General features: G+C 40.5%; 2 protein-coding genes across 2 annotated transcripts in view; both read right to left on the bottom strand.

Annotated features, from left to right (window-relative positions):
* The window catches only part of ACTG1 (actin gamma 1), a 234712-nt gene that overhangs the window by 111695 nt on the left and 101784 nt on the right, over positions 1–21233 (bottom strand). The gene's annotated exons all lie outside the window — the stretch shown is intronic.
* The window catches only part of NPLOC4 (NPL4 homolog, ubiquitin recognition factor), a 52110-nt gene continuing 37044 nt past the window's right edge, over positions 6168–21233 (bottom strand). The window contains exons 13-17 of the mRNA XM_063293410.1: positions 14223–14294; positions 12143–12238; positions 10409–10525; positions 8523–8625; positions 6168–8102 (exon numbers count right to left, since the gene is read on the bottom strand). Coding sequence (XP_063149480.1) covers positions 7945–8102; positions 8523–8625; positions 10409–10525; positions 12143–12238; positions 14223–14294 — 546 coding nt within the window. The 3' untranslated portion in view covers positions 6168–7944. The remainder of the gene's footprint in view (positions 8103–8522; positions 8626–10408; positions 10526–12142; positions 12239–14222; positions 14295–21233) is intronic.

Consider the following 21233-nt stretch of genomic DNA (forward strand, 5'->3'; position numbering starts at 1 on the left):
ACCCGCTCAAAGCGTTTAGTCAGCTCCCCAAGATGTTCTTTGAAGGCATTGAATTCCTTGTATAGGTCATCCAGGGCATCAGAAAGAGGTTTGATTCTAGAAAGACAACAGGAAAGAAGGGATATGGGTAAAAAAAAATCTATAGTAACTTATGGGATCAGGCTTTCATCCAGAGTAAGTTCTACCAGTCATAATATTCTGGCAATGTTCAACAACAAAGCAAAATCTATGCTGCCAAACTTGATGGTGGCATCTAGGCAGCAATTTACTTACATAGATACAGTCAACTGCCCAAAACTTTGCCCAAGCAAATGTCCACTTCTCAGGGCTTATTCCATAATACAGCATGCAGTGATATTGACACAGAAAGATTTCTCTTGTTTAGCTGTACAGCCCACAACAGAGAGTACATCCCACCAGCCTTGTTCTTCCGGATTGACTGCCAACACAGGAAATTTATCAAATCCCTGCTAGTTTTGAGGTGCTACTCCAAGTCACACCAGAAACTTATCCAGACTTCTGCCTGGCCCTCAGTCCTCACCTTCCATAGTCAGGCAACACTGTTTGGTGATCATGGAGGAGAAGATTCCTGATTTGAGTCACGATAGCAAATTTCCAATTGTCAAGGACCACAGTAAGATTGGAACATCCCCTCGTATTAACTTTATCAGCTGGAAGAGAAGAGAAGAGAAGAGACAAGACAAGACAAGACTGGAATATGGTATAACAGAGAAGTAGCTGTGTTGGGGACATACCAGAAGATCTGGAAGAGCATTTGAAAACAATACAAATGGGCAGAATCTCAACACATCAGTTACAAAAACTCACATTACTTGGAACAGTGCCTATATTCCAATGGTATCATTAGCTACCTAGATCCTCGGAAAGAGTCTGATAGTCAAAATACCAAATCCAGTCAGAACTATCTGGTAGATTGTGTGGTAATAATAACAGCAATTTTACTCCTCCTTCTCCTCTGCCCTCTCCTGTACTGCACTTTTGTTCCTAAATGCCGTACGTGCCTGAGAAGAAGGCATTTTCACACCATTAACATGAAACGAGAATCTGGCAGGACAATTGAGAACAACAGCCAGACATTTGCATAGGTAAAAGAAAATGCTCAAAAACTTCTGCAAACCATGGCAGCTCACCCTTCTCACATGAGTTCAAGGTGGAGAGCAAGTTTAGGAGGAATAAATTTACTTCAGTGTAACATCAAACATAAGCACCGAGAAAAGGATCCTAATATTTGAAGGTCAGCTTGCATATTCAGGAGTGGAAAAAAGACCTGCTTTTCCTAAACAGTTAATTTTGGGACACACAGTGTTTTTCCTAAAGCGAAATATGCTCGACTCCCTGAAAATATGTCCTGGGAGCTGCGCAAGGAGAAATCAGATTTATAGCTAAATTCAGATACTCACAGGAGACTTAAAGCTGTGAAGAATCATGCACTTGGAAAAGTAGTTCAGAATTGTAAAAAAAAAAAAAAAAAAAAGTGAAAATTGGGAGTCGGGGGAGGGATTGGAATCTCACGTCAGCAGCCTTTATGCAAAATGGGCTTTGGGACATTCACTGTCAAAAGCAAGGGTGCCTTTTCCTTTGGGCATGATGGGTTGAGGCCTAGAACCCCCTAACTGAAATTGTTCTCCCTTGCACAACTAGGTTCCAAGGAGCCAGCCTGGCCAAGTGTCCCTCCACCCCGACTCACGATAAAGAAACCACTCTGTTTTGTCCCGAGCAGCAGCCTGCTTTCTGGAGAAGCCCATGCTCTTTGGGACCCGTTACCTTCCGATCTGTAGTCCCATTCTGGGGTTGCCTCCCGCTGCTTCGGTTTGGCTGCGCAGCTGACAGCCACAAACAGCAGCAGCGAGAGAATCTGCTTCATGCTGCCTTGACAGTGGCAAGAGAAGGAACACCAAATCAAAACATCCTCTTTACAGTCTCTGCACAGAACTTAAAGCCTCATTCCTGTTCTGCGTCCAACCCCACCCCTTTCCTGTGATGGCTCCCACATGGTCGCTCATCAAGTTGGGCTGGTCACAAGTTTGTCATATCAGTGGGCAGAGGAAAAGGGGCCTCTCTCCTTCTGTAGCCATAGAAACATAACACACATTGCATCCATTCATCAGTCAAAGCCCAGCTGGATGGAAATACCATCCAGGGGTTTGAGAATGTGATGCTGGAACTGGGGTACCACATGACTGTCCTCCTCATAGATTGGTCCCCATTTCCTCCATGTGCCTAAGTGGCTTTAAAACCGTGGCATGTTGGAAGTTGGAAAGGAGTGGAAGTGGGTGGACAGGGCAGGGTAGAAGCTGTGGCTCTGAGTAGGCAAGCGGAGTGTTGCTCAATCTTGCTACAGAGAAGATCCTTGTGGTTAGGATGGGGGTGGCTTAGGCTACATCTTAATGGGATTGGACCTGGTGTCAACCACCATGTGGTCATCTTTATTCCATTTGTTAATTCAGCAGTAGATAAGCATAATAAATACAGTTGCTATTTAGGGTGACCCCTATCATATTCTAACACACCAAGCATGAAGGGAAGGGGAAAGGGAAGAGGAGAGATGCAGCTGGCTGAAATCTCTCAGGACTGGAAACATTCATTTCTGATTTCATTCTCACTTCCCATGATTTCAGGCTAACAGACTGGGCCAACTGTAGCCAGAGTTGCCGAGAGTGGCAAATGCAGCTCCTTGAAGGCCTGGGGGTTCAATTTTCATTCCTGGCCCAACCCAGCTCTTCTCAGAACTGGTCCTCTTAGAGGCAAAGGATCGGATGCCTTCTTCTCGTTGCACATGTAGAGGCTGACTTGGGCCAATAGCTGAAACTAATGTCTGACTGCAGAAGGGTAGCAGCCTCTTTGATTACACCTAAAGGGAACAGATTAAATTGGGGAGGCCAGTCAAGTAATGTGACCTAGTCTGACATTCAATAGTCATTGCTCTCCTTGCCTCCAGAATCTGCCACCTGAACCAACTGCCCGACATCCTATCATGTTCCCTGCATTTGTTTGTCCACCCATGACATTTTAAGTGGGAGGAATTGAAAATCCATTAAGCCCTAAAAGTTAATGCTGCAGTGCAATTTGCCACTTTCCAGATGAATTGGATTGCAACTCCCACTTGCCAGTCAGCCCATAATCAAGATCTTCAAAAAAATTTTTTTTAAAGCACAATTAAATGAAAAAGAAAAAAGAACTTTACCTGCTGAGATCCTCAGATGGCAAGATGTAGCAATCACTCTTTCAAGTCTAGCTTTCCTTTTTCAAACCCAGATCTGCCTCTCTTCTTCATTTTGTAACATATTGTCCTGAAATTTTGCCAAGCCACACAACAGTCTTCAAATTGCAAACAGAGCCTTTTGGCCTAGTATAGGAAACCCTCCAATTTGCAGTTTATATCTCTGAGGGGGTGGAGGCAGGAAGTAAGAGATTTGTGGGACAATTCCCCAAAATACTCAACAAGTACAGTTTAGGTCACCAGCATTTAAAGGGGAAAGTTTTCTATTCATGCTTTCTTTGATAGACAAGGAAGAGCAGCTCAGGAAAGGCTGTGCAGTCCAACCCTGCTGCACACAATTAACACAAAAGCCCTGTTTACAAAGGCACAAAACTGCAATTCCCCAGCATGTGTTTTCTTGGGAAATATGGAAGGAAGGATAGGAATTATTAAAGGTAAAGAAGCTCTGACCTATCTGTTTTGGACTTTGCCTTTTGGAAGTTAGAGAATTGTCCTAAATGTCTTGTTGACATCAGCCTTGCTTCTCTCCCCCACCCTTAATGATATCCAGACAATGGATGTTTTTAAGTGAGGAGGGCACATTCAGTATGGCTCACATCAGGTAGCCAGATGGGGACATGCGTCAGTCCCTTGTCACTGTTTATGGGTCCAGATGGCACAACAGAGATAAGGAGAAGGAAAACGGCTGGGAACACAAAATCTATCTCCCGACTTACAGGGCAATGGTAGAGTTGGAAAAGGCCACCTCATCCACTGAGCCACAGCTCAACTCAGTGTCAGAATCCAAATGAAAACATTCTCAGCCAGATGGCTGTCTTGAATGCATCCCATGAAGGGAAGCCCATCATTTCTCTGGTGAATTAGCTCCACAGTCTTCGATCAAAATTTGCCTTTCCTGCAACCTCAAGCCATTCTTTGGCACCTGGAATAATAGATCTTGACCTTCTTGGTAGGGGTGTGTGTGAAATTAAAAATATGCTTTGTTCCACCTGTGAAAGCAAACAAGTTATGCCTTGGAAGTTTGGCTGGGCCATTTCAGGGAGGTCATGGTCTGTCCAAAGCAAAACCAGGTAGCAAATCGGGGAAATCTTAAGGACACGAGCGTCGGACCTACTCTGCCTCTATGCAACGTGCCTTTTTTATCCTACGCTCTGCACCTACTTGCCATACCAGCCCTACTTCTCTGAAGCCACATGTTAGCGGTGGGCCTTTAGTTTCCCCACTGTCTCCTACCCTGAACATACTTGGCAGAACTTATGTGGTACAGGTCCATCCACAAGAGATGCACACTTTGCGTCAGCTCAGATACTGCCTAATTGGTGCAAAGAACGCTCCATACATGGAAAGTTTGCATATCCTTTGATGTCTCTGAGACATGCTATACCCCCCTCCAGGATTTATTTATTTTTATTTATTTTCTATCCCGCCCTTATTATTTTTATAAATAACTCAAGGTGGCGAACATACCTAATACTCCTTCCTCCTCCTCTTTTCCCCACAACCACCACCCTGTGAGGTGAGTTGGGCTGAGAGAGGGAGACTGGCCCAGGGTCACCCAGCCGGCTTTCGTGCCTAAGGCAGGACTAGAACTCACAGACTCCCGGTTTCTAGCCTGTTGCCTTAACCACTAGACCAAACTGGATCATTCACAGTTCCTTCAAACATTCTTCATGGGACTTAATGTTTCTAGTTCTTGCTCTTCTCTGAAAACATTAGAATTCTTCCCAAAAGTACTTTTCAGGACTTGACACAATATTCAAGGTGTGATCTAACATAGAATAAAGTGGAGCTAATTACTTTCCAGGACTTGGAAATTCTTCTTCTGTTGATGCAGCCTAAAATTGCATTTGCCTTTCTTGTAGCTACACTGCAAGCTGGGTATGGGTCAGCACTGTAAGTCAGCCATTTCAAGATTTTTTCCCCCAGAGGTCTATTACCAAGGTGCCTTCCCCTATCCTATACCTGTGCATTTGACCCTTTTTTCCCCCCTAAGTGGAGACGTTTGCATTTGTCTCTTAAACTGTTATATTTAGCCATTCCTGTAATCCATCAAAATAATTTTGAATTTTATTTCTATCTTCTAAGGTATTACCTCAACGATGTTGTATTATCTCCTTCATCAGTTAATCCAAGTCATTACCCTAGAATTATAGAATTGTGGAGTTTAAAGGGACCACAAGGATCATCTAGTCCAGCCCTCTGCAATGAGTAGGGAAACCAATTAGAGCTGCTGGCAGCCCAGCCTCTTCTTAAACATCTCCAGAGATGGAGAACCCACAACTTCTGCAGGATGACTGTTCCTCTGTTGTATAGATGTTGCAGTAAAGACTGTTTATTCCTTTTAGTTAAGCACAATCTACTTGTACCCATTATTTCTGGTCCTAGTTTCTGTGGCAGTAGAAAATAGTTCCTGACCATTTCTCAATGGCAACCTTTTTATGTACCTGGACACTAGTACTATGTCTGCTTTTGGTCTTTCCTCCTCTCAACTCTTACATACTTCTAAAGCAGCTTGGAAGTGTGTTAGCCCTTCTAGCAGCTGCCTTACACTACCGGCTCAGGTTTAGCCATTTGTTGTCAATAGCTACACCCATTATCATGTAGAAGCATTACACAGCAACCTCACCCGATAGGCACATCCACATAAAACCTGTATTCTTTACTTGCCAGAGTTCTAAAAAGATGGGTCCCAATTTTTTAAAGATTAGATCTGGCAATAATTGGCTGCCCACATATGTAGCAAGCATTTTACAAATCAGATGTTGTTAGGACTTGAAGTGGATCTCCATGACATCCTACATCGGAACAATATCTGAACGGCGGTCAGGAGAAACATTTGGTGCCCAGGAGCTGCATACATTCAGAATTCAGAAGACAGAATGGTTAGGGAGCAAAGTGGAGAAAGCAACAAAAGGACCAGAAGCCATCATTTTGGATGCTTTTAATAGATTTTTATTTGCAGGGCTGTTATTCAGTTCAGTTCAGTCCAAACCAAACACACACCTCTGCAACCCAAAGAACCAAGAGGAACAGCGAGAGCGGCTACAGCCCATTGAGCTTGAGAAATCTAGTCAAAACGCAAACCCAGGAAACAAAAGTCACACGTCCTGCCAGCAATAACTAGGGCCAGATAAAGTGTTTTTGAACACTTGACCAAGCCCCAGCTCCAACTGCCTTGAAAGGCAAAGACCACATCCCTCACAGCAGTTGTTTGGAGGCCAGTCCTATATGCCCACAATGAAACTGGGAGTTGGGATGGAGGCACATTTTGTGGTGGTGGTGAATACCTAGAAATACAAACTGTGGAAGGACAGAAACAGGAGGCCCTCTGTCCACGTAACTGGAGAGATGACGTGAAGGCCCTCTTTCTCTCTAACGTGAAGGGATTTGCCAGGGCGATTATAGGCTTGTGGTGCAGAATACTGCTGCAAATGTGCTTTAACATAAAACAGTCCTAGCAGAGATAACTGGGAGTTCTGGATAATGAAAAAACATCTCTGGACACCTTCGAATGGAGGAGCCCAGGTGTCAGAAGAAAAAAGGAACAGGAGGCACAGCTAAGATATGATTATGTGAACAGTAGGTAGGGTTGTGTTCTAGAGGCAAGTCATTTCTACTGCAATACACTTGGATTTCAGTGAGGTAAAACAAAGCTCCAATTCCAATATATGCCCCATTTAACTTTGTTGCGCTGATCATGTGCAGTCCTTAATAGACAAGAATAAAATGCCGAGACATTCTGCCTGCTCATGGCTACAGATCCCAGGAAATTGCTTTAAATATAAAGGGAAAATAGCGTATGGAGACTTGGGACAAGTAGCTGCTTGTGAACTGTTGCCTTCCCAGTCCTGACACAGCCGGAATGAAGCTGCCATATGGTTCCAACTCAGGAAGCTACAGTATATGCTTCCCGTTGCCGGACTTGGAGGAGAACCATCTTGTCTCTTGCCTAGCCGTAGGTGAGGAGCTCAGGGAATTGCTTTAATCTGCTGCCATCATAGCTGAGTGGGACAAGAAATGGATGAAGAGGCAACCAGAGTCATCCCGGCCCGGTTGAGAAAGATGTTCTCTCCCCTCTCTGGTGCCAAGGTTTAGCCTGGGGCTCTAAAGCCACAGTATGTCCTGCTACCGCAGGTCACTCAATTTGGAAGCTATAATGAGAGGGTGGACCCATCCGACTCAGGCACCAGGGACCCAGAAGCTCTGGGGCTAAATGCAAAGCATGTCAAGAGAACAACATTACACAAGCTAGCCCCGGGAGACCAAGTCATCCCTTCAACACTACTGCCTAGCCTCATGGACTAGCTTAAGGCGGGGAAAGCTTGTGGCATGCAAGCTAACAGGGGGACATGGCCACACTGCCATGAGCCCACAGAGCCGATGAGCCACCTGTGCGACTGCAGCTCAAGGGAAGCACGACCTCTGGCTTTCTACAATACTGAGAGCAAAGAAAAGGCAAGGCAGCACAGTGGGGCCATCTTATTTTCTCCCACCGGGACATCCCGCTCCAACTGCAAGCTGTCACCTTATAAATGGCATTGAACACCTGTGATATGGGTCATTCCCCCCCGTTCCTGTTCTGCCCCGCCCCACACAGTGCATCATCCCAGGAGGAAGAACAGCCCTGCCTGGCTAAAGGTTTGCCTCTGTATTTCTGCCAGTTGGTCTGTAATGGCCGCCCTGAATGCCAAGCCAAACAGGGCCTAGCTACGTGGGAGGCTACACATCTCACAATGATCTGTGCCTGGTTGGTTCATGAAGGTGCAGTGCTGACAGGCCCACACTGAAGTTGTTGTTGCATGTGTTGAACTGCCCATGGCACCGTATTCTTGGAGTCCTGGCAACTGAATGCCAACTGTGCCTGAAAAAGTGAAACAGAGTAATTAGGAGATGAAAAAGGCTCCAACAAGCACGAAAGGTTTTGTCTGGAAACTTTACAGACATAATCAATTTCTAGAGTAAGTGCACAATCTTCCCTATAGAACATTCTCATTCCTTGGCACAACACTGTCTAATTCCCACAGATTTCTACAACTGTATCATCTAAAAACACCTTCCTTTCTTTCCTGCATTAATTAAATCACTGCTATACAAGTATAACTACTTGGCTAAAAGAATGCTTCACAAAAATGTAAGGTTTTGTTTGCTCATTTTGTACTAATTTGATCCCCAGGTGACCAAGGCAGTTTCAAATCCAAATTCCAACCTGATGTAAGTAAACAAAAGCTGTCCAGCCTCTTTGTAGTGAGGCGATTTAAAAGAGAAAAGATGTCAGACGTACTGCAAAGCTGCTCAATGGTAGCCCACTGTTCAGATTTTTTCCAGGTCTGAGCGAGATCCTCATTCCGGGTTCTTACTGCCTCCAGCAACAAGCTGATGCTGTCCTAAAAGAGGAAATAAACCACATCACAACCTTACTTATGTTTAAAATAAATGATGTAGCAGACAATATTCCACTAGCTATAAATGTCAACAATATAATTAGTCATTTAACTACCCTAAGGTAATTTTTTCTCAGATGATTTACAATCTCCTAAATAGGTTGCACTCTACCAACGGCCCCACTTTCAGGATGTCTAAAAGCATGGAGCAGCAGTAAAGATACATTTTGCTCCCCAGCTCCTAAGAATGTCATAATGCCATTTCAGGTATCCTATTTCCATTCCAGTTTTAAAGGCAATGGTTCTAGAAAGGAGTAAGAAATGAAACTTTACACAGCCCTGTTCAGCAGCTTTGAATCTAGGCAGTGGCACTGTATTGCATGTGTGCCGTTAGCTCCACTTACATTATATACCATGATTGGGCAGTGCAAAATGAACAAGTCAGGGTGGCACAGAGTCATGTTTTTTAAGAAAGGAACTGCTAGCACGAAGCCAGGACTGCATTAAGAATACTGGTATGAGCGAGAATGCATGAATGAAGCATCACGCTCTCACAGTCTCAGTGGCAACTAGGTTACCTGACGAGCACAACAACAATATGCATGATTACATTAAAATGGCTTTGCTGAAAAAAGTTTCTTGAGATTTGAACAGCAGGTGGCACTACAGACAAGTTCTGAGATGGACTGGATGACAATATGCATTGTCATTTCACCCCTGTTCTTGAGCAAACTGGGCTCAGGAAACAAAAATGTTTCTACTGGCTTCATTATCATGTCTACCGCATAAATGTCAGAGTTTGTATTAGGGTTGTGTATTGGATTTGGTTAGATACCAGATCCTGATGTATAGTGAATAATCAGGAAAGAAAACTGAACGCTAGGATGGGTACTCATCAGAGAAGCAGTTACTATACCTATAAATGTCATTACATTCACTTGAAAGCAAAGTTACAGGAACTCTTCTTTAAACAGGGTTATAAAGAAGCTTAGTTCAAAAATGTCTGCTCTGATTGCTATGAAATTTAGGAAGGCACATCTTGAAGAACTTCTAGCTTAATCCCATTCTGCTGAAAAACAAAACTGCTTGTGCTTTCTATATTGTGGACAACAGAGCTTCTCCAAATCAAAGATGGGTAGGTAAGACTACCTCCAGAATTATCCAACCAAGATGGGATGTTTCTAAACTGTGGATGGTCTTTGTACATCCCTATTTTATAGTTAAGAGAATAATCACATTATTGCAATTGCACATCATTATCATAATAACATGCAGTAAACCTGGTTAGTTATCCATTGGTAGCCCAACTATTCCACATGTGATTACGGTTCTTTAGGCTGTCTGGAATATACAGGGTACTGTTACTTTTCCTGGTTCAGAATATCAGCTTTTTAAAAATGTCTTTCAGATGTAAAGACAGAGCATCATGTTTAGTGGTAGTCCAGCAAAAGCCAGTCAACAGGATAGGCATGAGAGTAGATTAAAAAATAGACATCCTTATGAGATTGCAGAATCAATTAAGTGATCTTTTACAACAGAAATTTCTGATTCAGAAAATTGAAACACATGCCCAAGTGTCAGGCTGGCTCCATCCAGTCTGAGAGACAAGCACTATCTACTTATTTCTCCAAGTAGCTCAAAGGACAATGTGAAACCGCCAATCCAGAAACCACTTCTAAAGAGTCAGGATATTCTGTTTTGAAGTCAGGTATGTTTAGCAGCCTTCTTTATATAGGCTTATGCCTTTCTCCAAAATAAAGCCTTAAATAAAGTCTGAATTACATACCCTTAAAGGCATCACTTCATTGGTGACCAAGAAGAGGAGAAGATGGAAATCAGAGATGATGTCAAGGAACACAGAAGAGGTATTCTGGGACAAATATGTAGCTAGAATGTGAAAGTCCTGTAAAAAATGACAAAAGCATACTTCAGCCAACCTGAACATTCCTTGCCATTTGCCAGTATATGTAACACTACTGTTGACTCATATAATTTCAGACCCCCCTCTACCACAGGGCTGCAAAAACTCTGTTACCTCAACAGCTGCACTCCAAAAGCGGACAGGGCCACAACCCAAGCAGTTGCATATCTTTTTAATGTAATGTTATTACTAATTTTATTATTTAAGTTTATAATTGTTTTAAATATTTAATTCCTCCTCCTCCTCCTCCTCCTCCTCCTCCTCCTCCTCCTCTTGCAGCAACATTCTAAAACTAAAAAACCTGCAGTTTCCCCCCCCTTTTTAGTAACAGTCTTATGATACTAGGAATCTTTTCTCAGGATAGTAGCGCCCTCTGCTGATGAAACTCCCCCAGCAAGAATGAATGGACAGAAACAGCAGCCAGGAAGAAAACACAACAGCAAACTGAGGAGGAATGCAGGAAGACAAAGAAGCTGGGAAATGCAGTGGCAAACAAAGCCGAAGGGAGGCAGTGAGAGGTAGGAAAAACTGGGGGGATGTGGAGGCCGCAAAGGAAACAGCAGGTGGTTGGGATGCAGCAGGCAGGAAATGCAGCCCTGTAGAAGATGAAGCAGCAGTAGGTAAAGGCTGGGAAGGAGAAACAGCACTGCAGGCTCTGTTAGATGCCCCACCAGGCCACATCTGGCCTGCAGGTTTGGCATCTGGGTTCTCCTGTATCACATTCCCAGTTCAGAGAGCAATTCTACATATTCGGTTGTTTCAAGGAGTGGGCTATGAACACTATCAATATTTGTAGTGAGAAGTGAGCAAATGAGTGGCACCCTGGTTTCTTGCCAAGCAAATGGCAACCAGATATTACCTCCACATCAAGGCGAGTTTAGCAGCGTGCTTCTTTTCAAGGGGCTCCTAACAATAGTTTAGAAGAGCTTGGGAGGACAGCTGCAGAAACTTCCACTGCTTATAATGTGCATCCAGTTTCTGGCCAAGGGTGTAATGCCATTCTTAGCAATGAGGCAGATTATGTGAGCTTTCCCAGCTGATAAGAGTTGATGGTAAAAAGCTGAAGTAAGCTAAACTGTTGTTAGATCCAACAGCTCTTCCCTATCTCTATGAACATAGGCTCCAAGGAGGGCAAGCAGGAACAGAAAAGGCAGCAGATTTAGTTTTCTTCCTCTCAAAGGACAATATCTGCTTGGTGTTCCCTTTTCTTTCAATTGAATATTGCAAATATCTTTTGTTTAGTAGCAAAAGCCAAAGCTACAGCTGAAGGATCATACATATACAAATGGGTGTGCTGAACAGAAGTCTTATTGAGACACAATTTGGAACCACGGTAGACATTTTGCTCATCGTAACACACATACAAGCTTTTTTCTGACCTCCAAACATAGTAAAAACTTTATTTTACATGATTATGTGAAATCTGCCGCTAGAGAATTGCTTAAATTTTGGATAAAACTGAAAAGGGGAGGATTAAAACTGCTTAGCAATTGTAACCAAGGCAATTGTTATGCATGATGTTATCTGCTTTTAAATATTAGAAACTAAATAAATTCAATGGTATAGATACTTCCATTCACCCGAACTGTTTACACTTACCTGAGTTTCTCCCAGCACATCACGATTCTCAATAGGGAATGGATTTTGAGAAATAGAAAATGTGTAAACTGGATCTTTTGGAAACGTAGTAGTAATCTTAAAAACAGCAAAAATAACAATGAAAATTCAGATGATAATTGATGTAACAGGCACCGCAAGATACAGGGCAAAACCTGTATCTATGGCAGAGACAGGCCTCAGATGAGTGCCTTCAATACAAAGATTCAGATGGAAAGTTTGAAAGGAGGATGAAATGAAGCTTCTTATGAGTCTTCCAGTCTCTTTCTTTTAAAATCACTATCTCCCCCCACATACTTTAGCATGTATAGCTAAGCTATGGCTTATTCAGTGTTTTGCATGGTCGATTAAAAGTCAGTCTGCCTCTGACAGACCTTCCAAAGTTCAAATTCCTACTGTTTTTCTAGAGGGAAATGTATGTATGTAAGACAAAGGATTCTTCTCTTTGCTAATATAAGGAAGCTATGACTTTTGCAGACCTCCTCCTCCAACAGAAAGGATTCCATACACATTGATCTTGTTGCCCCAGGTAAGCTAATATTACAGACTACTGCATTTTGAAAATGAAAAAGTGTCACATACCGATATTGTATAGAATGGAAATGCTAACCAACAAAAGGCTTTTTAATCAAGGAATACAACAATTTGAAATCAAATAAAAAGGTACAGAAATAGGTTATTAGGGAATCAACCAATAAATGGTAGAGGTTTCAGAAATTCAGTTTTACCTCTTGACAAATGCCTCCTAAATGCATGTTTCTAGCAATCTGTTTTCATCTTAATTATACCCCAGATAGTACAAAAACAGATGCTTTTGTTGTTAGGTAATAAATTTATTTCTTGACTGTCAGTTGGAGGAGAAAGTTGACACGCTCAACACAATAGCCACCATCATTTCAAAAGGCAGTATCTCAATGCATGGATCAGCCAAATTCAACTCTGAGTAGCGATAGATAGATAGATAGATAGATAGATAGATAGATAGATAGACAGACAGACAGACAGACAGACAGACAGACAGACAGAGAAAGAGAGAGAGAGATAAGGAGGCTGAACAAGTGAATCTCTCTGAATTCAGCAGCTATCATGAATCTCTGGGTTATATTGGTGCCACTATTATTACAATTGTATCATCTACTGATTAATCACCTTTGAAATGTGCTCTTCTATTATGTAAAATGCCTTCATTTTAATGTCAAATCTCAAGCTATAGGTTATTAACCAAGGTTATTAAGTATGCAGGGCAGTATTACTGATTATTTTTTAAATTCATCTTTCTATCCCAATAGAAAATCAAGTTGTCTGTTTAGCAACATAATAAAAATAGAACATAGGATAAAACAAGAGAATTAATTATACAAAAATAGAATAAAAACAATACAGTTGAAAACAATATTGGGATGCTTACACTTTGCCCCCCAAATTCAAAGTCCTGTTCAACAGGAACTTCAAAAATAAAGTCACGGCTTGTTTTAGAAAAATGAGAAACAAATGCACTTCATGGCAGGAACAGCAGTATTTGCTTCTGGAAGGCAAGCAAGCTGCTACAGGCAGTCAAGCCTAACCCACTTCACAGGCTTGTTATAAGAAGGAAGGAACATTATGTATACCACCTTGAGTTAAAACATAAATGTAGGATTTAGACCTAACCAATTAAATAAAGCCACATCTTACTGAGGCACAATCAAGCATACATTCCTTAATCATTTATCTGAAAGATGCAACACACACTTGTTACATGCTCTCATAGATATAATCACTAACATCTCTGTGAAGATGACAGTTTCCACTTATTTAACATACAAACATAATTTTGTAGGAGCAGTGAGATCCTTTGAGCAGTGTGTTAACAATGAAACTAAATACTCTTCTGAGATTTTACACAACCAAAAGAAAATTGCAATCAGAAAGCTATGCACTACTTGTTAATATTTACCTTTCCAATAAGGAGCTGATATGGTAGAGTACCCAATTTTAACTTATGGGGAGAATTCTGCATATTTCCATTCAATGTATCTATTTTCTTTAGCAAAAGTAAAAAGTAAGCAAAATTGATACTTACATCTATGATTAGGTACTCAACAGGGAGAGGACGAGCTAGCTGAGTGATCTCATTGCCAAACTTGTCTATATCCTGAAACAAAAGCCATCCAATAGTTAGGCAGAACAATTAACCAAGAATTACAAGAGTACAATAGATTAATGGAGGGCAACAGATAAAACACAGACAACCAGGGGCCTATTGGTCAGTTCTTAGCATGTCATCTAATTGCCAGCTGATAGGATTCTTCCTATCTTTGATCCACTTGAGCTAGGCCAACTATTAACACGAATATTGTTAAGTAAATGCTAACATTCAAGCATCTTTAACACAGATTGATCTCCTTGTACCTATGTAACTAAAGTTCACATGTTTAAATTTACAGAGCAAATCAAGGGAGAACTGGGGGTCCTAGTTAGTGTTCTAGTATTTTAAAATATTTATCCCACATTTCCTCTGAAAAGCAGTGTCTAAAACTGATTATACTGTCAACTGCATGCTTTATGTAAAATGTGTAGATACCATACCTGTATATATTTTATTTTTTCCCCTAAAATATTCTTGATACCTTACTGAAATATAAGATAAGTGAGGTTAGAATAGCATTTGATAACCTTGCAACATAGTCAGTGATCTGTACCTATTTTCTTGATATGTTCCATTAAGAAATGCCAAGGGAGGGCCAAAGGTCCTAAAACTGTGAAGCTCATTATATATTCCCAACTTTTGCTCCATCACTAGACCTACTGGGAATGGAAGACCTCTAAAACCATTACAATTGTCTTTTAATGTGCAGTAAGACATTAAAAAGGGATCAGGGGAACATTTTAACAATTATCGTTACAGGGGCCACTCTCAGTTCACGTACATACTTAAGATTACTGTCCCCTTGCTTTTAGCTGTTCCTATGCAGCTCCCTCCAAATGTAATTCTTGACTTGTCTCAAGTTTGACACAACATTGTTCTTCATGATTATTTTAAATGCCTAGGTTTTTCTTAAATTTTTATAGGTTTCATGGAACAAACTCTAAGCGATAAAGTACCCATTCAAGGAATATATGTACAGAAGGGCTGTAGCAGTACATGCTATGAACTTGAATGACTATCCCACACAGTTTTGAGTCTGTTCCCCTCCCTCCCTTGAAAAATTCCTGCTGACAACTGTGGATCCTCCTGTCTTTTCTTAAACTAGTGGCCCAGAAAAGCACAGAACTTGCCAAAGTTTGACTTGTTTCCCAAGTTCAGTAAGAGGAAGAGAGATGGCTAGCATATGTTCATTAATTAAGAAGTGGCAAACAGACCTTACTTATGTCAAACACACACATTGCTTCAGGAAAAAATGTTATAAGAACAGGCACTTTTCATTAAACTTTCTAAATCGCCATTTAAATGATATAAATCACTTACTCAAATCTAAATAAATTATACATTTATAATTCCCAACCATAAATGTTTTCATTTCTTACGCTTTGAAACTGTAGCTGTGAGGCAGGTTCCAAGGGTACCTGGACAATGCTATCAATGTATGTACTTGATGTACTACCAGGAAACCATGGGAGTAAGAAGATAAACTCCACACAGAGGTGCACATGTGTGCATACGCACCCATAAACACTCAAGAGAAATGGAGAGCTGGAGAGGAATGTGAAATCCTAAGATGGGCACTGCGGATGAGCAATGAGCACGCTAATCAGAACACCAAGTTGTAGCTAAGTGATTCAGTCACAATTATAATTCTCAAAACTGCACGTTCAAATTTTATTTGTCTTTTAGTCCCTGCCAATTAAGTTCCTCTCCACTTCATGTATATGGTTTTCAGTTTCACAAAGGAAATTTAACTCTTTTCTAATTATTAGTTGCCAAAGAACTATAAATACACCAACATGCCAAGTTTTATCGTTCTAGCTTGTGAACAAGACTCCATATATCGTCTTCACACAAAGAAGCAGCTGTTAACCGATAACTGGAAACACAGAGTATATTATGAATCATCACTGATCTCTTCTTACTCCATGGCATGATCAGTTAGGCATCTACTGAAAAATATAAATCAGTAGGCCTTCCAGGCATAATTTGGAAGAAATGATGATTAAAGAAAAAAATCTCACAGATGCTTTAGTTCTCAAACAAGGTTAGGATGTTTGGTATAGTGACATTTCCAGCAATTACTGCAAGGGCCAGTGCCTTTAGATATTCTAAACTTCAGCAGGAAAATTCGGAGAGGAAGGAAGTTTACACACACACATACATATACATATACACAGTTTCTTTTCATGGGCAGGTCTCAGTGGCATTTATTGTGAAATCTGGTGCATTTCTATAGTGCGACTAATCTCTATAGTGTTGCACGAGATTTCATCCCATGCATAGTGCTGTTATTAGGCATAATGTTATAGGCAAAAGTTACCTTTCTTTTAGTAATGCTCCCTGCATTTCTGGTAAGTGATACAATGCCAAGCCAGCAGCCGTGAGCAACTATTCTGCAGGACTGCTTTTTCAGCAAGAAGACAAAGATCAAATTCAGTGAAACTAATCTTGCTGATGCAAGAGAGAACTTGTCATGCCACCCATATATTAGCCAATCTGGAATTCATCTTTAAATTCAGTTAATACGCAGAAACATTTTTCCAGCTTCTATTCACTTTCATATTTTTCTTTGGGGAATTCCATATTAAGTATCTTTAAAAACAAAAAAAGCAGCAGCAAATTACTAAAATCTGATCCAAATGAAGTCAGTGAATAACTGTCAGACAAAGGGCTTGTTCTCCTTGGTGTAAACAATAATAGAAAACCTAGTAAATAAACCCAGTCCCACAAAATGAGGAAAGAACATATAATCCCCTGCAAATTATTTTGAGTACAATTCAAAAAGCCTTTTAGCAAATGTCAAAGTAGAGCAACCACAAGGAAAATACTATTTTCTTTGCTAATTTGGCAGTAATCATGATGCTGCAATTGCATAGTTGTATTACTGCAGCTCTGGTTTGTGATCAGCATGGAACACCACGTAAAGGACCGCATGAAGTTAAATTGCATCTACGGGTTAGCTAAACAAAACATATATTCACAGTAAATAGGGGGAAAGAAAGATCAGGTCCCAACTAGTTGTGTGGTTTTTTAAAAAAAAAAAATCCATTTGCCCTGAAAACAGAACCCTTCTCAATTCCAAATAAGCAGTGACTGACTGATTCATCTAAATACAGAAGCGCTGCAGGAAAACTACTATTTCAATTACAGCACTTGGAGCAAACTGAGTATGACCTACAAAGTGTGATGTGGCTCAATAAAAACGCAAATGCAATTTATGCTATATATATATATATATGGACACATTTTAAGAATGGTTCAGAGAAACTGGAACAGGTCCAGGAAGGGCAGTGAGGATGATCAGGACAGGGCAGGGAGGATAGTCTAGAAACTAATGCCTATAAAGAGAGACTGAAGGAGCTGGGAATGTTTAGACTACAGAAAACGCAATGGAAAGGGGATACCTGACAACACTTTTCAAATACCTTAAAGGATGTCACGTAAGTCCAAGACCTGTTCTCTCTTGTTCCAAAATGCAGGATACAAAATAATGGATTTAGATTATAGGAAGGCAGATTTTGTTTGAGCGTTACCAAAAATGGTCTAACAGTAAGAGCAGTGAAACCAATGATTCAAAGAGAAGCTGGCTCCAATACATCTGATGTGTTCAAGCAGAGGCTGGACAGCCATCTTTCTGGGGTGATTCAGCTTGGATTCCTGCACCGAGCAGGACTCGGGGGCCTAAGCAGCCCCCTTCAACAGTACGATTCTATGAAGTGAATAACGGGAGACTGATGTAACCTGTGTCTGTAAACTCAAGACATTTGGTGCTCCAGTTTGAGAGAACAAAATGGCAGAAAGGACACATACAGATAAAGCATGAAATCTGCTTTGTGGTGGCTGTTGTTTTTTGCAAAATAATCAGCAAACAATTTTGCAAAATAATTTATATCTGTCTGAATGCAATGCAGTCTTTAAAAGGACTCCACAAGTAGAGTTTGATTTCTGGTGACTACATGGACATGTTTGAAGTGGCTTTCCATCACCTTCTCTCAGGAAGTTTTTTCAACTTCCTAGATTAAGACTAAAGTCTTGGAATTACCTGGTCATCTCCCATCCATATACTAACCAAGGATCACCCCTACTTAGTTTTTTCAAGATCAGCCAAACTGGTTAGGTGCTTCCACCTACTGTGACCATACAGTGCTTATGATAATTCAAATCACAGCCAAAGTTTGATGCAGATCTGATTGTCAATTTATAGCTAGTATGTGGCTACTAGCGCCAGACAGTTGTGCAAGAGATCAACTTCCTTGCAACAAGAAAGGTATCTCTGAACATCAAAGATCTATTTGGCAAAGTCTGGAAGTAATACTTGTGTACCATTAGTGGAAGAGGACAGAAAAAGAAGGAATGCTCTTTGAAAAAAATACCTGCTCCTGAGACTGCAAGACACACAAAAAATCTTACTTTGTGGGTTCAGACTAATGCTTATCTTTCCTGTCATTCTCTCTACTTGTAGTCATGTATCTGTGGTAGCTCCCAAGCAAGACAGGATAGCAAATACTCTTGATAATGGATTTAAGTCACTTTATTTACCTGTAGCATCTGGTAATCAAAGGTGCCATTCAGCTAACATTATATAATGTTACAACATAATAACTATTTTTAGTCCTATACCGAAGTTGTGTTTGGAGAGAATTATACTTCAGTGTAAGTCTTATTTTTAAGGAATATTTTGTTCTTAAATAACCTGTTAGTATTTTTACTAACATGTAGGAGTCTGTCAAACCTAATTTGGAAAGCTGAACATTCAGTGAGAATCAACTTAATAATTCATCCTCTGTGTTGTTCAAATTATATAACTGTTACTGTTTTATTTATTTTGCTAATATTTTCCACAACTAAATTTGTTTGTGCCACAGCTGCAATACATTCTGGTGAAATATTTAATACAGATTAGATACTTCTGACTAACTCTTATTAACAAGGAGATAGCAAGTTCTACAGAGTATTTAGTGAAGACAAACTGTGACAAACTACTTCACCAACTTTAATTAAGAGGGTCAAAAAAATAAAAATTACACAACTGAAATTTGGCCTTAATAGAACACTAACAAAATGCAATAAATAACTTGGTTGAGTGGCAAAATTTGTTTTCATTTGAACTACAGTTCATAACTCTGACAATTAACTAAAATCAGAGTCAACATTATTAAGCAGCACAATTAAGTCTTTTGATTCTATCTATACTGGAAGACCCAACTAAGCAGTAGAGAGTTTCCCAGTTAAAACTCAACCATACTCAACCATAGTTTCAACTGGGAAACGTGAGCATCCTAAACCAAGCCAAATCCAAAAAACGCCAGAGAATTCCTGGAAGCCTGGCACTCAGACAAAGCAGCCATCAACAGACACATAGAGGTAAACAACATTTACATACCATTCAAAAGAGACGATAGAAAAGCCAAAAGACCAGTACACTCCCTTGCCAGCAACCAACACCCAGATGTGCAAAAATCAACACTAGGATTAACACCAGATAGAAAAGCCAAAAGACCAGTACACTCCCTTGCCAGCAACCAACACCCAGATGTGCAAAAATCAACACTAGGATTAACACCAGATGAACCATCAAAAAGCACAATACACCCTAACCAAGGAACTATTAACTCAGGCAATCAACCAAGCAGCAAACAACAGCCCAATCAAAGAACTCCCAAGGAGGGAACACCCCCCCTACCAACACAAGCAGGGCAAGCCATGGTATATAAACTGAGAGCAAGGCCCACTCCCTCTTTGCACTGAAGATGTTGCCTAGTCTAGCAATGAAATGTCTGCAAGAAAACAAAAAGGCTCAGAGAGCACCAAGGACTCCAAAGTCTACTAACTGGTATTTCTTCAGGCCAGCATACTATAGAAGGCTGAAGCAATAGCTCAACTGCAAAAACCTTACCCAGCTTGTTTCTGAAAAGAGAAAACCATAGGACGGGCAAAGGGCTCCTTGTAATAACAAGGTCATCAACTGTCTTTCTTTATTAACCCTAAGCACTTAAACATCAGAACATCAATAAAAATCTTTGCTCACTGCAAAGATGACTGATATCTTTTCACTAATGCCAAGATCACAGCTATTCTTTTGAAGTCAGTAAGGAAACAGAGTCCTGCAAAAGGAGTAAACTTCAGCTACTTTGAAGGCTTCAAAGGATCCATAAAATCCTTTGGATTTTTTTTGGCATGCTATATTTGATGGAATGTTGAGCCATCCCTGAAATAAGTCTGGAGCTGGAACCCTGTGGTGGAACCACAGCTGAACTCTTACGGGGTGCCCAATAAAATGTCAATTAGATAATGGAGTTAAACTTCACAAATTAGCTAAATTCTGCTTCAGGAAGGAGGTGTTCTAACACCTAGAAATACATAAATGAATGGTTCATCATAAAGATAAATTGCAAATTGAAACATACACCAAGTTTTAAAAGTGTTCACTACTCAGGGCTTCCAATGAATTCATTCCTCTGTGTTATAACCAATGGCAATGTATTTTGAAACACCAAACACTCACAGATATGTTATGCTAAATACAGATTATTTTGCCTATTATATAGGATCCCCCCATCCGCAACTCAATAAAATCTCCAGTCATAGCTTCAGGTTGATACTCAATCAAGAATTATGAATGAACAAAAAGCACAATCCAGTCTGGAAATTCTCTTACTGAGACTATTAGCATCTGGACAGAAGCTATTACTAACTTAAATGCTATGGCCAGAGAAAAGTTTTTATGAAATAAAAAGGAAAAATCTTTTCACATTACTGAAAGTAGATTGTTTATTTAAATTGTTTATCTAGTACTATGGTTCCTGATGTTAGACAGAAGGCGGAAGTATAATCCTAAATCACAGTTACATGATTTTCTACTTAGTGACTGCATTGCCAGTCCCTATTGTGGTTGCTAAGTGAGGACTACCTGTTGCACTTATATAAATATGTTATTGTTATAGT

This window comes from Candoia aspera, chromosome 2, assembly GCF_035149785.1.
Source record: "Candoia aspera isolate rCanAsp1 chromosome 2, rCanAsp1.hap2, whole genome shotgun sequence".
Taxonomy (NCBI): Eukaryota; Metazoa; Chordata; class Lepidosauria; order Squamata; family Boidae; genus Candoia; species Candoia aspera.